The 17,382-nt window shown below is 44.9% G+C and overlaps 1 protein-coding gene across 2 annotated transcripts in view; it reads left to right on the top strand.

Annotated features, from left to right (window-relative positions):
- Ankrd44 (ankyrin repeat domain 44) overlaps positions 1-17,382 on the top strand; it is a 266,879-nt gene that overhangs the window by 193,090 nt on the left and 56,407 nt on the right. For both annotated transcript variants that reach the window (XM_037210410.1, XM_037210411.1), the window contains exons 15-16: positions 454-534; positions 3,377-3,488. In XM_037210410.1, the coding sequence (XP_037066305.1) occupies positions 454-534; positions 3,377-3,488 (193 nt within the window). The remainder of the gene's footprint in view (positions 1-453; positions 535-3,376; positions 3,489-17,382) is intronic.

Here is a 17,382-nt window from a genome sequence, read left to right on the forward strand (position 1 = left end):
CTCGTGGCACACGGGCTATTCACTGAGCAGTGCCGTGCACTGGGGAAGGCTAGAGAGCAAGTACACTTCGTGTTTTAAGGACCGGAAGGGAACACCTAGGAGAGGAAGTGAGATGCTGGCCTGGCCAGAAAGCACGCGGTTACAGTAGCGGGTGGAGGAGCCTGAGATGAGTTGTTTCTTTTTACTTGGAAAGTTCTAGGATGCCTGTAGAGGGGTAGGCAGCTTGATTCTGCCCTTAATCACACAGAGCCAGGGAGACGGTTTAGGAGAGTGATGTTCTCAGTTGGATTCCTTGGGAGGAAATAGATTTCCTAGATGCCTTGGAGAGAACCAATAATGTCCCTTTTGGGTTGGGATCAAATCACGGAGATATAATTGTGCAAAAACTATCATCAATTTTTAATGAAAAAATTAATTGTGATTTTTTTTTCCCCTATGTCTTCCGCTGAGAAGTAAGATGATCTTAGGAAACGCCCATGACAATTCTGAAGAACTGGACAGAACCAGGGAAATGAAGGAAAAAGATGCTGCACTGTGAGTCTCTTCTGGGCGTCAGATGGGATGCCACACTCTCTCGTCCATCTGGGTTGCCGCATGCCTGTCTTCCTACTGGGGGTTTCATTTGGGATCCCGAGAAAGGGAGGGACATAGACTCACTATCCATCTGTTCTTATGTGTGGAACTCTCTATAAAATGATAAGCTTGCTTTGACTACCATTGTGATGGGCCAGCAGCCTTAGGTCTTCAATATATCTGACTCTGTCATGTGTCATATACCATGGGGGGCCTGAGGTTCTACTTTGGTGACCCAGGGATAACTGTTTAGCAGATTCTATGAATAAGGGTCTTCAGACCTGGCTGAAGCAGCTACCTCTGATAAACCTCACCTCACCTCCCCTGCCCCATATTGGCTTCAGACAGGGACTTCACTGTTGCTATGAAAGGGTCTGGAGTGTCTGCCATCATCACCCAGGGGCACTGCCACATGAGCCCTCCTCCTTAGTCTAGCCACAAACAGATCAGCGCAAAGATCGGTGGTCCTGGTGAGCCCGGCACTTAGCGCAGTGGCCATTGAATCCGTGAACAAGCAGGTGAACCGATTTGCCCACTTTGTGCCCCATTCCCCAGGAGACGCAGGGCTCTGAGAGTCTGCAGGCCTGTGATCCACAGTGTGTTTATTCTCTTCTCAAGTTGCCAAAGGAATGAGTGCCTGAATGCTTGTGCTCACTCCAAGGCCTCCACGCTGCCCACTCTGCTCCCCTCCCTGTGTCCAAAATGTTAGACTCTGAGGATAGCCCTGGTGCAGGTTATTTATAGGACATCACTGGGCATTTCTGGGATAGAGACGGACACTGCTGTGAGTGAAACAGAATGACCACGTTTCACCTGAACACATCTAAATTTAAAACGATTCTAATAGAGAATTTTTAAAAGTGACTCAGCAAGCCTCCCTGTCTCCACTGAGTTCAATGCTTGCCCTATGCCATTCCAGGCTCATTGGTGAGGAAAGGAGCAGAGGAAAGGCCAGGAATGACCACACCCCCCTGTCCACCAGGGACCTAATGCTCTGTTGATCTCGCATCTCAAGTGGCCGAGCTGCTAGTCTGCCCTGGGAGTAGGAAGGATAGGCCTCGGCAGTTGAACATTGTTTTTCCCCAGGAACTATGTGGAGAGTACCCAGATTCCACATTGCTTCTGTTGCTGTATCTGTACAGATGTCATGTAATTTAGCTATGTTCTGGACTAAGTAATTCTCTGGGAGGAATTCTTAATGTTTTCCAAATTATATTTTGAGCTTACCAAATGATTTTTTTGCAACCCATTCAGAGACTGGGGGTTGCATGTCCATAGAATGTTCTTCCTGGTGATGATTTATGTAAAGGACTACATTCAGTTTACAGTGAGTCATGCACAGGATCCTGTCCACAGACGTTTAATTACCCAAATAAAAAAAAAATACTTCCTTTTAAGGTATGAAGGACCAAAGACAGCATGATAGCAGGACTTTAATAAAAGTTTGATTTATTTTGGAGCATTTTATAGATAAATACGACAAGTAGGTTGGGTTTACAAAATTTATCTTTCATCAGTTTTCTAGAAATTAAAGAAGCAGATTGCCTTTTTATCCCTTTGGCTTTAAACCAAAAGGTAGGAAATGCAACTTCAAAGTTTGTGAATCAGCTATAGAAAGCTCCCACGGGAAAATCTTATTTAATGGGGAGGCTTAGATTTGGAATCTTAAGCCCCTGAGAGCCATGCGTGGGTGGTGGCTCGTGCCGCCATGCCAGAACGTGAGGCAGAAGGAGGAGGGTTAGAAGTGCAAGGCCATCCTCAGCTACGTAGTGAGGCCAGCCTGGGCTACACGAGACCCTGTTTCAAAAAAGCTCCAATTAGCAAGTCTTGATGTAGAGTGAGAGATTGAATCAGCGTGCACTTGTTGGGGACCCATTTGTCCAGCTGCTTATTCCCTCTAAGAACAGAATACCCAGTGCATCCCAGAGTTCTGGGGTTCTAGAACTTGGGGTTCCCCAGCAAAGTTGGAGGCAAACTCCTCCCTCTGCCCAGTGTGTCCAGGAGGCCTTCTGACATCGCACACACAATTCTGTCATTGCAGAAAACCCTCTAAATGTTTTCAGTCAGTGTCCTTCTGTATTGGGCCACATTCATGGCTGTCCTCGGCAGCATGGAACTGCAAGTGAGACATGCTTTCAGCTTGTTTCGTCAGGTTTTCAGAAAAATGACCACCATGCCAAAAAAGGCGATTGAAATTCATAATTTTGTCTAATCTACATTCCTGATGGTGTGACTTATGTTTCTTCCTTCACGTGAAGTCACTGGATGAATTCGTGACACCTTTTACATGTGTGGCCACTCTTTGGGTCTTTTCTATTATTCAGTCTCCTTTCGGGTTCTTCCCTTCCTACTCTGTTTTAAACTTACAGTTCTGAGCATCTTGATCTTCATCTCCAATAGTGATGCAGAAATAGTTCCTTCTCTCTTGTGGTTTCCCAGCTGCAATGGCCTGGCCAGTCCTTTATTACATTTGAGACTTGTGAACACAGAGATCTTAATCTTATTATTTGGTAATCTTGATGATGGATATGTCCTCTACCTTAAGATGAGAAGGGAAAAAGACAATTGCCTAGTTGTTCCTAACGCTTGCCTTGACTTCTAGGAGCGTTATTTTAAGATGAAAGAAAGACAGACAGAGAGACCATGGGCTCTCCTTCCACCCCAGTACATAATTGCATATTGTAATCCGCTCCCTGACATTCCCAGTCTCAAGGTGCATTGTGGGATGTTCCTAACAGAGGGGTTTGTGCTGATTGTCCCTTCTGGCACAGACATTTCTAAGGCTGCGACTTTATGCTTACAGCTGCCTTGAGTTTCTGCTTCAAAACGATGCAAACCCATCCATCCGGGACAAGGAAGGCTACAATAGCGTCCATTATGCTGCCGCCTACGGCCACAGACAATGTCTGGAACTGGTGAGTTGTCCGTTCATGTTTTTCTAACACGATGACTGGCCCTGAACTCCCAACAGCCCCCCACTGCCCAGCGTGGTCCCCACTAGGAATGACGGGGGAGACCGTTTCTGCTAAGTGAAAACACTGTGAGATGTCACAGTACGGAGAGTTCTTTGCTCCTCTCTGTCCCCATCTGACTGACAGTGGACTCATCCACGTTCACCGCAGTAGGAATGCCGGAGCTGCGTGGAGACGCAGCCTTTATTTTAAAGATAATTAGGATATGTCGCACAAGCTGAGTAGATCTTTCCAGAGGAAAACTTCGCGCCGCAATGCTCACGAATAGATCGATAACTCAGGATTTGACTTATGCAGTCAGTAGACTCATGGGTTCCTTGGGCCAGTTCCATGTCTGGAGCAGAAAGAAAGAAACTGGCAAGGGCCAAGAACGGAATGTGAACTTCAAAAAAAAAAAAATCAAATAATTGAGAGATACGTGTGTGTGTGTGTGTGTGTGTGTGAGAGAGAGAGAGAGAGAGAGAGACAGACAGACAGACAGACAGACAGAGAGAAACAGAGAGAGAGAGAGAGAGAGAGAGAGAGAGAGAGAGAGAGAGAGAGAGAGAGAGTTAAAATGTGAACTCTTCTCTTGGTGATGGTCATGAGACCCAAAACTCAAATGCCCACAGTGACTTGAGATGTCGAGGGTGATGTGATCTCAGGCATAAAACAGTCGGGAGTGATGGGGACCTGTGCCCAGTAAAGAGTCATGCAGTAAACACAGCTGGTTGGAAGACCAGGAAGGAAAGGGTTGCTGGAAATTGTGTGTGTGTGTGTGTGTGTGCATGTGTGTGTGTCACAGCACACACACGAAGGGCAGAGGACAGCTTCACGGGTTCAGACTGAACTCAGAGCACCAGCCTGATCAGCAAGTGCTTCTACCCACTGAGCCGTCTAGCCAGACCTAAAGTCTGACTTTTTAATGGGAGGTTTCCTGTTTTGAAATCCTCCTGGGGAGGCTGAGGGGAAAGTTTGTTCATGGCCACATCCAGCCTGCAGGTCACTATTTGCTACTTTGTTGACACTGCTTTTGGTTCAACTTCATCAGGATACTTGAGTGTCCCAGCTGGCTGTCTGTGTGGGCTGAAGACAGGTGCCACTTTGATTTACTGCCCTCGAATGTGTTTATAGCCCTGTGGGGTGGTTTGAATGAAGATGGCCCCCATAGGCCTATAGAAAGTGGCGTTGTTAGGAGGAGTGGCTTTGTTGGAGGAAGTATGTTACAGGGTCAACGGTGGGCTGGGGTGGGGCTTTGAGGTCTCAGATGCTCAAGGAGGGCCAGTGTCTCGCTCTCTTCCTGCTGCCTGCCGATCTGGATGTAGAACTCTCAGCTCCTTCTCCAGCACCATGTCTGCCTGTGTTCTGTCAGGCCTCCTGCTGTGACCATAATGGACTAAACCTCTGGATTGTAAGCCAATTGCCGATTAAATGTTTCCTTATAAGATTCTCCGTGGTCATGATGTCTCTTCACAGCAGTAGAAACCCTGACAAAGACAGTCTGCAAAACCAACATTTGGGAGGTTGAAGCAAGGGGATCTCAAGTTCGAGGCCAGCCTGGGCTCGTACCCTTACCCTGTTTCAGAAGTAAAGACATTGTGTCGAGTATGATGGCACACACTTTTAATGATGCACTCAGGAGGCAGAGGCAGGTGGGTTCTGTGCGTCAGAGGCCAGACTAGTCTATGTAGCAAATTCCAGTCCAGCCAGGGCTACGTAGTGAGATCCAATCTCCATCCGTCTGTCTTTCCATCCGTCTGTCCATCCATCCATCCGTCTGTCCATCCATCCTACTTCCGTTTCTTTTCCCCCTACTACTTCCCCATGTTTCTCTGAGCTGTGTTTGAAGAAACACACAGTATCTACTGGACGTGGTTTACTAAAGAGACAGGAAGTAGGAAGCCAGCAAGCTGAAGTATTGAACCTACACAGAAGTAACTGGAGTATGCCCTTTTTCCTGTAGTTGGTTCCATTTAGGGTCAGTCCTGTTACATTTCCTTTACTCTGGAACGCAGGAAAATCCATATAAAGTTACCAAGTTTGGAAACAAAACTAGGATTATTCTTGTATTGTTTTTTTCATGGCACAGGTTGGTATGTTGTATTTACCTTCACCGTTCTTGAAGAATTCAACAGCATCTTTTCTCGGGTTCTTGTGAATACAGAAGAGTTCTTGTTTGACCTTGGGGATAGGTAGCAGTTTTCAGGTGTTTTTTTTTTAATTGTTTGTTTTCCTCCCCTAGTCCTCTTCGGTTACCTTGGCTGCCCACACACAAATCACCCCGATGTTAGTGGCTGAAAGAGCAGTAGCGATGCACTCTGCCTCTGTGCTTGTGAGCCGGGACTTCTGGAACGGCTAAGCTGAGTGCTTCTAGGCAAAGGATTCGGAAGAGGTCACATGCTGGCCTAGGTCTCAAGTGCTGCTCTCTCTGTAGTGTCACCTAGGCTAGAAGGTACAAACAGATAGTCTTCCTGAGGCATGTGCTACCCTGTGTGTTCTTGGCGTTTCTTTTCCTCCATTATCCTCTCCTGTCTTCCCGTGGACCTCTCCCGGATATCTCTCTCCTCTTCACAAATGGTCCCCCTTTATAATTTTGTTGTCTAGCCAGGTTGCCTCAGACTCTCAGTCTTCCTACTTCTCTCTCCTGAGTGCTGTGATAATAGCTGTGCCCCACCATTCTCTGGGTTTTTCTAGGTTGTTCTTGTGTAGTTGGATATCTTACATGGTGGCTCAAGAGCCAGGCATCCACCAAGGGGCATGGGCGAGAAGAGGAAGGAGGAAGGCTGTGATCTGTCTTTGAAAACTGCTTGAAGTTTTTCTTGCATATCCATTTCTTGAGAGGCAAGGGAAAAGCATGAAGTGTTAGCTCCATGGGAGAGATGGAGGGAGCCAGTGATTTCCGGATTCCTGAGCACTGATGTGATCGAGAACCCCAGTGGTCAAGGAGCAGCCACAAGTCATGCAGGTGAACAAACCAGTCGTGGAGATGTTAACTAGTTTGTCCAAAGTTAGGGCGCTGCTGGCCTTTGGATGACTGAGGACTAGTAATGGGGCATCTTATGAGTTCTGATTTTTTGTGTGCGAACTTTTCTTTTTAACTGAAAATAGGTTATTCTCTCATGCAATACATCCCAAGCACGGTTTCCTCTTCCCCAACTCCCCTCTCCTCCAGATCCACTCCCCCTCCATTTCCTCTTCAGAAAAGAGCAGGCCTCTAAGAGACAACAGCCAAACAGGATCAAACAAGATACAACAAAGCAACAGCCCTCCTATTGAGACTGGACAAGGCAACCAGTAGGAGGAAGTCTCAAGAGCAGGCAAAAGAGTCAGAGACACACCAAGTTCTAATCTGAAAGGAAGTGGTTACTCACCCAACTGTGCCCTGCCTTCCATCACAGATGAAAGCCGAGTCTCCCCAGGCCTTTCAGACCCAGTGCTGATGCTTAGTGGGAGCTGAGGATGAGGCAATGTCATCTCTGCCTCTTAACTCCAGCTTTGCGGTTGTATGTGCTCTACGACTTTGTGTTTAGACCTCATATACAAAAGGCTCCTCAAAGCATGTGCACATGTGTGAATGTGTATTGTCATACTGGGAGGGTGAGGGCTTATGTTGTAGCCCACTATGAGACTGTCTTCTGAAATCTACATAAGACATGGCTGTCTTGAATTGCGTTTACTCTCAGAAAACCATATGCCATAATTGGATATACGAACTTTTATTACAAAGTTTGTTATATCCTCTTAATAATGTGTGCTGCTCTAGGGAGCGTTAATGAGTTGTCTTCAGTCCTGTAGCATACAGTGCATAATTATCTGGAAACACTTTCTTTCTGTCCAAGTGATGTGTTGCATGTACTGTTTTCCCTTTTCAGGAATGCCATTTTAGGGCCATTATTTCTTTTATCAGACAAGATTTTTCTGTCCACAAGACAAAAAACGACTTGGCTCTTTGATTGGATCAACTCTTGCCTTTGTATTTACAGAGGTGATTGTTCATGGAAATTAGGAATAGTCTATTGTAGGCAGAGAAAGTATTAATTGATCCTCGTTTATGCTGTCGATTGAATCAGACCAGATTATCAACATAAATGATAGCAACCTCACCCTTGTTTGCTCTTAAGAAAGAACCTTCATGAGTCATTTATCACACAGACAGGATTCTCCTGAACGGTTGTCGTTGGGTGGAAAGCTTTCTGTATTCCCATTTTGGAGTGCATCCTACAGTTCCTCTGGGGTGCAGTTTGTACTGAGCAAGCTGTGGACGTCCTTACAATCCCTCCCCTCCACGACACCAAATCAAAACCAAACAGAACCAGGGAGTAGCCCTGCCTCCTCTCCCCACACCAGATGGGGAGAAGCACTAGGCCAGACTTTTGTAGGGGTCTTATTCTCCTCCTAGCTCACCCAACAAGAACCAGTTTGGGGAGGAGAGGGGACAGGATGAGGGTTCCACAAGGAAGGGAAGACAGAATAGGGTCATCTCTGGGCCAAGTGTCAAATGAAGAAGTAAGGTTTTTGTTTTTTTTTAATGGAGCATTTCTAATTTTCCATTCACCCTTGGGAACCTAATGCCATCATAGTCTCTAAAATCCCGATTTCCTTAGGAACCTGGTGTGCACAAGCGGTAGATTTCTGTGAGTCACCGTCGTTCCAAATACCCCTTATCTCATGGAACGAACACCCCATCTTTTTAACAAGTTGGCCCCGACTCTGTGCCAGGTTTTCCCGCGAGAAGCCCTGCTTTACGGCACCCTAGTCACCTATTGGAGTCTCTGAGGAAACGTTCTTCCAAGAGACCATTCTTTAGTTCACGTTCCCAGCCTGTGCCCTGGCTGCAGAGGGAACAGAGAGCGTACAAAATGAGTATTTTCTACCAGACCAGGCTTTGTCTTTTGGGAGCTAGAGTGACATGAAAGAGGGCTGGTGGCCATTGGGACTAGATGACTTTTGTACAGTGGATGACATTTGTTCCTAGCCCCTTCTTTTGGCTGGTTGATCTACTGCTGTGTTTATGCACATCTCTAAATAGGTATCGTTGAATTTTTATGCATAAATGACTGGCATTTAACTTAGTCCATATTTGCTGGGCATTTATGGTTTTTGGCTTTTGTCTGTGATTAAAAGCTTAGAATTTATAAACCGTATTTTGTTTTCAATTTATTTTGCTGCAAAGTGGAACGAAAATGACGTTAGCTGTTTTAACTCTATTTTCTGCATTTAAACTGATTTTTGAGCTAGTTCCACAAACAAAAAGCTCGTAGACAGTGATGCATTCCTGTCTTGACGGTCTAACCAGGTTCTGAATTCCGTCCCATCCACCTTCTCAAGGCAGTGCTCTCGCTGCTTTTGATCAAGGATACAAGTCCTGAGCTTGCTCCAGAAATCTGCCCACCAATGTGTACAAGGGACTGCGGTTAGTCAAATTCAACTGGGCTCAAACTATCAAAGCAGAGCAGAGGGTTCATGTCTAATAAAGCACCTTGTGTATGAATCAAATGTTTGCTCAAGTGGAGGAGAGGAGCTGGCAAAGGCCTCAGGCCTCTGCAGTGCATTCAGACTGACTGGAAAGAGAGACATTCAGGAAGCATGCCCCTAGGTTTTTTTTTTTTTTTTTTCATTTACAATATTGAACCTTTCTCTGTGAACATGAAGACTCTTAGGGCTTTGTTATTTTCAGAGTGGAAAAAGGCATCTTCCAGTGTAATTACATAAATTGCCTACACAGACTTAGAAAGATTTGAAAACTATAATTCGGATTAAATTCGGTCCAGGATTTTGCCAAGCTTCATCACTTGGAACTTGGCTGCTTTCCCTGGGTCTCCTGTGAACTTGAACTTTGACAATGAGAATATGTGGGAATAGCAAACAATCCCTGCGTGTATATTCTAGGAGTTCTGGGATTCTCTGAAGACAGCTATGTTTTGGGTAACTGAAAACAAAATGGTGTTACAGTCATATAGACTTCTAGGTGTTTCTTATGTTTACCACAGACTTGAGCATTGTTAGAAACTGGCTCTGAATGAATGCATGTGTCTGTGTAGAATGCATCTCAGTGTCTAATTAAGCTTCTTGATACTGAGAAAGTGGGGTTTGAAGGAGGTTTTTTTTTTTTTTTAAGAAATAAGTGACTTTTATGTTAGGAAGCAGTTTCCCCGAAAGGAATGGTCTTCTGAAGATAACCAGTGAACTTGAACCCGAGTTCACAACAAACCTCGGATAACTTTTTTCTGTCCCCAGAGGTGCTATGAGCCAGTTTGCTCTTAGAGAACGTGACTTTGAGCTGGCAGGCTATGCGTGAGCAGGTTCTGCGGACCCCTCAGCAGTGATGGTGGGACTATCTACTGTTGATCTCAGTGGGGGAGAAGCACAGCTCTTAGGAGGAGCTCTCTCAGGGAGGGGTGGGGTGGACACAGACATTCTGATGCCGCTAGCAGCCTCTCCCTGTCATGAATGAGTTCCCAGAAGTTGGGTCAGACGTGGGATGTGAATCTGTACTCAGAGCGGTTGAATAGACAGTTCAGCAAAGGGTCGGTCTGAGGATCACAAGGAGGCAGAAGACCTTCCGGTTTCACTATGAATCAGTCTGGCAGTGGATGAAAGACCAGTTAACAAAATGTATTGAAATGGACAGCCTCAGCTTTACCTCCACAGGAGGGTCCAGGGCAGTCGGGCTGTTGCCCCCACACCGATTCAGCCCACAGCCTGCTTACTCAGGTCTAACATCTGAGCTGGGAAAGGCAGGAAGCTTAAGATCCTGGAGAGATTTTTTTTTTTTTTTTTAATTTAGCTGTGTTATTGATCACACCATCCCCATAGTCGGGGAGAAAGACTGCCTTCTTCTGACCAAAGACCAAACAAAGACGCTCCAGTGAGACGGCATGGATGCCTAAAGTTCTGTGCACCTTAGTGCACACAGTGGTCTGGCTATGGTAAGTCTAGAATGTCTTTAACCAGAACCTGCTTGCCAGGAGGTCATACGAAAGTCATCCATTGAAGGACAACTCCTCCTTCATCAGTTCCCAATGCCCAGATGTGCATCAGAGGCCACAGCAGGCCTAAGACTCTCCGGAATCCTGCTAACGAGGGTTGCCTGTGATGGTGGGAAGACTCGGGGTTCCTCTGAGGACAGGAACTCTCCTAGGAGAGTTCGTTACCAGGAGACAGGGGCCTCACTAGGCAGAGGGAGCTGCAGATAAGAGGAGAGCCTACTGCCGCACCTGAAAGAGAAATCTGACCCCGGTGGGGCGCCATTACCAAGGGTGTGGGCCAGCTGGCAAGACCATTGTCTCTGCTTCTGTGGAACCTCTTTTTTCCTATCCCCTTCAGCCCTAGGGGAGGCAGACATTGAGAGGATGTGAGGTGGAGGGTTCAAGGCTCCGTCCCACCGTGTCCGCTTCCCCACTGCACCCCTTGGTAGACAGTGGGGAGAAGAACCAGTGTCAGGCAGCCTTCACGGCTTATGGTTCTTGTGCTGGCACAGACGGCAAGTCATAATTGCTGACTTGAGGCTGTGCCTGTAACTGAGATGCTTTGAGGGTTTGTTTTATTATTTGTTACAGATTTTTATCTCAGGTGGCAGGAAAAGGGATCCTTGTAATGGAGCCTGGACCTGGTGTAGGGTAAAGGAGAACAAAGCTGAAGTGGGATTACTGATGACTCACTGCTTAGTCAGACAGGGCAGCCACTGTTAGGAAAGACGAGCATTCAGCTCTGAAGGAAAAAAAAAAAAGATTCTTGACTTGAATAAACATGACTTTAAATTTTAACTTTATAAGATAGAATGTCCTAATAGTTATTCAAACGCTTATTAGGTGCCAAAACACGTTGAACAATAGTGATTCGTTGGCAAATGATTGAGCGTGATTTAGTGATAAAACTTAAAGGCTAGTTTTTAAGTGTTTTGGTGAGTCTCTTGCTTGACAGATGTTTCATAAAAGATGACGGGTTGCGGAGGAAAGGAAAATTTATATTTTGATGAACTGATCTCTTTAGAGGTGACTACTTACAAGCATGAAAGCATTTTATTATAATCTGATCTTCATGATTTTTATTCTTCAAGGTCTACAAACCTGTGCTAATATGTAAAACTGATGCAAAGACATTAGGCAAATTAAAAGTTACACACACACACACACACACACACACACACATACACCCTGTAATTTTTTCTAGGTATATAGTGGGGATTCAAATAGGCATTACTTCTTCTAATGGGGAAGTTTCTAAAGACCCTGAGAAAAATCAAGATTTCTTAAGAATGGTGTAGTTTAAACGTGAATTGAAAAACAGAGTTAATCTGGCTTGTCCTCCCTCTTTCCTACCCTGTCTTTATAATTTCTATTGCTGTGACAAAACCCCATGACCAAGGCAACTTAGAGAAGAAAGACTTTATTGGGGCTTATAGTTTCAGAGGGTGAACCCATGAGCATCGTGGTAGGGAGCATGGCAGCAGACAGGTAGGCATGCTCTGCAACCATAGCCGAGAGCTCCTATCACCTACAAGCAGGAGGCAGAAAAGGCTAACTGGGAATACCGTGGGCTTTTGAAACCTCAAAGCCCAGCTCCAGTGAAATGCCTCCTCCAACAAGGCCACGCCTCCTCCAACAAGGCCACGCCTCTTCCAACAAGGCCACACCTCCTAATCTTTCCCAAGCAGTTCTACCAACTGGGACCCCAACATTCAAATATCTAAGCCTGTGGAAGCCATTCTCATTCAAACCACTATAACCCCTCAGTCAAAAACCCACTAGGCAGCATCCTGTGACACAAGACAGCAGCCCACTTGGGGCTAGCCCAGGAGGATGTCAGGAAGACATCCCAGGAAGGATCAGAACCCTTTCAAGGACAGCGACCTATGTGAATGTATTTGTTACTTTTCTCACGGCTGTATCAAAATACACGACAAAGGCAATTTAATAAGGAGGGATTCATTTAGGTTCATGATTTAAGAAGAGATCCCGTTCATCATGTTAAGAAAGGCATGGACTCAGGAGAGGGAACAGTTAGTCATTGTGTCAATGTCAGAGAATGGACTGGGAGTACCACTGGCTTATAAAACCTTAAGATGTGCTTCCAGTGACCCACTCCCTACAGGGAGGCTTCATCTCTCAGGATATCCAGCCAAAAGCCTATAGGCAGTATGTGGCCCAGGATCACTGTGAATGCATCCCAACATAAAATCATAATCTTAAAACATTATGTGAATTTTGGAAGGGGGTAAATTGAATGCACAGTTCTCAACCATGAACTTTGAAGATGACAACGTCATGTTGCAGTATCATTCAAACTAAGTATTCTCTCACAATCCACAGACCATGGATTGAATATAGTTATACGACTGTCTTAGTTAGAGTAGTTTATTGTTATGAAAAGATACCATGACCACAGCCACGCTTATAAAGGAATGCATTTAATTGGGGCTAGCATACGGTTCAGAGGTTCAGTCCATTATTGTCATGGCGGGTGGCATGGCGGTGTGCAGGCAGACATGGTGCTGGAGAAGGAGCTAAGAGTCCTACATCTTGATCTGCAGGCAGCAGAAGCAACTGTGTGCCACACTGAGCGTAGGAAACCTCGAAGCCCACCCCCAAAGTGACACACTTCCTCCAACAAAGTCACACTTCTTAACAATGCCACTCCCTTTGGGAGCCATTTTCTTTCAAAGCACAACAACCTTCCAGAAGCAATGCTTTCAGTTGGGACAGAGTGTTCAAACACGTGAGCCTGTGAGGACATTTCACATTCTGACAAACAATATATTTCAGGCTAAATGTATTATTCAAGTTCCTCAGTTTTGAAGTTTTGTGCAATGTTCTCTTGGTCCCAAATTCTTCACATTGATATGGGACAAACAGTGAGAGGCAACTCAAAGAAATCATGCCATACAAGCACACCGAGTATCACACTCTGAAGTGAAGGAACGGTGTCATTATAATGATGTTTGGCCAGGAGTTCCTGTGTGCTGGAGGCTGGACTTGGTACCAGCAGTTAGTGAAGGTGGAGATTCGGGTGTACCTTTCAGCTTTTCTATGTTTTAAAACTGTGCTAGTCCTCATTATCAATCATAAAAGTCTTTTAAGAGCATCCTTCATGGACTTGCAGTGAGAAGTCTGGGGGATTCATGATAGTCTACTATGGCAGGTAGATCCAGTTAGACAAATGATTAAGAAGTTTCCTTCCTGAGTATGGAATGAGAGTCGAATGGGCTCATCTTGTGGTGACTTGGGTTGATCTGTCTTACTCAAGGCTCTCTCCTGTGCCAGTCAGAATACACAAGGCTCTTGTCAGCAGGCTTGTCCTCTAGATGGGACAGAGAAACCCTTACTACTGCCTTGTTTCCTACGGTTGATGGAAACTAACCCCTAGAAGAGGCAGGCAGTGGTCTGCCTAATATTAGCCACCTACAGTAGCTGCTTCTGGAAACATGGAGTGGATGTAGAGGAATGTATTAAGAACTATGGTTGACACAGGAACATGTTCCACGTGGGCATGACTTTCACAGAAATCAGAAACTAGTTGGAAGATATAACGATACCCCATAAATATTGGTTCAAAATATTATCCACTTCTCCAGGTTCTTCACAGGGTAATAATAGAATTATAATAGCTACCCCTATTTACCCCTATTAAAGAGGTGGGCTCTTTATCTGGTCCCACCTCTTGCTGTTCTGCTTGGCTCTGCTTGTCCCCGTGTGCTGTATACATTCTCCCCCCCCCAGCACAGCATGGATACTATTTCCTTCCTCTCTTTCCATGCTGTCTGTGATGGTGTGTCCAATTACTGTTTGCATTTCAGAAGCTCTTTGGTCATAGATGTTCAGAAAACACCCTGCTCCCGTCACTGCTAACTCATGGCAGGGAAGAGGTTGCCAATGTTTGTGCTAGTGTGTAGAATTTTCACTAAATTATCTCCTGCAGCTAGCTGGTCCCTAATACCGCCCCCCTCCTCCTCCCCCCTCATTCCTCCCCCCCCCTGCATTCCACACACCTGACAATTAAGACTGAGCCTGTGGGAGCTGGGCAAAGTGGTGATGGTGGTGGCAGAAGATGGTGAGGTTGAAAGTTCAAGGACTTCCACGTATGCTGGCCTGAAGTGAAATATCAGCTCTGCCATTATCCAACTACGAGGTCTGTGAGCATGTTACATTCTGTCCATGAGACTCCATAGCTTGCCTAAGCTGTTAAATGGAGCTTAGGTTATTCTGAACATTAAATAAGAGAAAATACGTTATCCTCAAAAATTAAAAATAGAACTCCCATGTAGTATCAGCCCTGCTCCAGGGTGTATATCCAAAGAAAATGAAATCAATATCTCCAAGAGATTTGATGACTAAATAAAGTTATTTATCACATACATTATATATATATATATGCTGTATAAAATATGATGTTATCTAGCTTTTTAAGAAAAAGAAATTCTGCCATTTCATAACAGTATAGGTGAATCTGGAATACATTATGCTGGATGAAATAAACCAGACACAGAAAGACACAGCACTATACAAACTCACTTATAGATGGAATCTAAAAAGACTGAACTCATAAAAACAAAGTTTCCAAGAGCTGGGAGTCAGGGGAAATGGGAGATGTCAGTCAGCTTGCACAGTTAGAGTGATTCAGGAGTCTGAAGATCTGTGGAACAGCGTGATGACTATAGTTAGTAACGCTGTGTAATGGAGTAGATAGTGATTGTTCTGCACACGCATGCACATGCACACACACACACACACATACATAAACACACACACACACACATGAACACACACAGAGGCACCTGTGAGGTGGTGGAAGTTTGGTAGTCTGTGATTATCAGTTCACTGTGTACACATGCTTTAAAATATTACATTGTATGCCTTTAGTGCATTTACTTTTGTTAATTTACTTCAGTTAAGCTGAGCAAACAAAGATTATAAGAAAATAGTCTGCGCAGTGCCTGGTACATGAGAGAGAAGCAGTAGCTATTGTTACGTATTCATTGTCTGTAACTTAGAGTCCGCCATCCCCTGGACACTGTGCCGTATCTATGAATATCTAAACCATCAAAAAAAAAATGCTATATCTGCAATCTTCCTATCTAGCAATGGGAACCAGCATGTAAATAGATAACTGTGATAAAGTGAGTTGTTGCTTTATTGGGATGATGTATTTCTGTTATTTTTTTTAATCATTATCTAGGATTAAACAGGAGTCCCAGAAAAGGTACAGGCGAGACATGGTGGGAGTTTTGTAGTTAATGAGCTGCTTGCCGACTCCTGTCAGCTAAGCACATCTCTCTGTGCTCCGCCTTGTCTCGTCACCATTTGTGTGACCGTGGAACAGCAGCGTGGAACTGGAAATGAGTTGAATGAGGGTGACTGTGGGGGGGTGTCTGAGCTTGGTTAGTAAGCTCAATAAGGACTTGATTTATGAGATACCAGAGAACCTGTTTCATAATGGCGTCTTTGATTTTGATGATCGCTGCGTTGCCCACTAAATGAAACACTTGTAAGGGAAGTAATGCATTACAACCAGAAGAATAAAGATGCTGTATCTAAACTCGGGCTGCTGATCCCACCACCATCTGGGACCCAGCCATTCACAGAAGAGTCGATGGGAGACGGGCACATCTCTGAATATGGGTGTCAAGTCTCTCCCATCTGATTTGATTTTTGCTTAAGATAATAACAGCTTTCTTACCCACTCACTTGAATCTGTGCTGATTCTTTTAATATTCATTAAGCAGACAGAGTCTTTGTGGTCTTTAGCTGGTGTTTCTGAGTCCCAACAAGATTAGCATTAATTGGATCAGTAGACGTTTTCCTTAAAGCAGTGCATTTTATTGCCAGGGCCAGAATCAATAGAACATTTATTGATGTTTACAGCAGAAATTTATACTGTAATCTAACACTAAGAAATGGTGTCTGAAGGACAGTTGTGTTGCTGGACATAGATTGTGTGGGGACTGTGAGCTGGCAGGCAAGAAGTCTTTCCGCAGCAGGATGTTTTTTCCATCGCCCATTTGTTAAATTTTATTTTAAAGTTAACAATTTTATATTTAAGTCAATCGTCTCATTTATTTTTGGGCTGCACTTTCAATTTTATTGCCATGCCTCTCAGCTTTGGTATCCCTCTTCTACCGCTCAGCTAAAACCTCACTGGCCCAGAGCGAATGAATTGCACCCTGACCTGAGGCAGAAAGTAAATTAACACAGTGCTAATATTATTCAGGGTACCATGGGAATATCATCTAGAGGAAAATCACTGTTGATTAAAAGGTAACTTTTAAGCTTGAGTACTGCTCTCTCAGAAATCACCATGGAAACACGAGGCAGCGGTATTGTTTCCCAGCAAAACACAAAGAACCGAACACGCCCAGCCAGTGGAATCAATCAAACGTAATCCATGACCCTGAATATTTCAGAGTTGACCACTAGTCACCCTCTCAAGGTGACTGTCACTTATTGCAATCAACTGTTTTGCAATGCACAGCTTCATCTAATCTAGCTCTCCATGGAGTGCTTGTGTTGATAGACGTGGGGAAACGGGAAGGGGGTGAAGGCCCCGCTGCCTTCCATCCCCTGTGCGGGCTTCAAAGGAAGCCTTGCATTTCTGTGAAGACTCTAGGGAGCCCAGGCCTTGTAGACAACATTCACATTTTATTATTGAATTAACAGTGCTCTGGAGGTGAATGGTTAAGACAAATGGCCCAGTATCTCCACTTTCTTTCATTGAAATTACCTATCTTCTTCTTATTATTAATTAATTTTTTTGTTTGGTTTTCTGAGACAGGGTTTCTCTGTGTAGCTTTGGAGCCTGTCCTGGATCTCACTCTGTAGCCCAGGTTGGCCTCGAACTCACAGCCTGCCTCTGCCTCCTGAGT

Source organism: Peromyscus leucopus, chromosome 13 (assembly GCF_004664715.2).
Source record: "Peromyscus leucopus breed LL Stock chromosome 13, UCI_PerLeu_2.1, whole genome shotgun sequence".
Lineage (NCBI taxonomy): Eukaryota > Metazoa > Chordata > Mammalia > Rodentia > Cricetidae > Peromyscus > Peromyscus leucopus.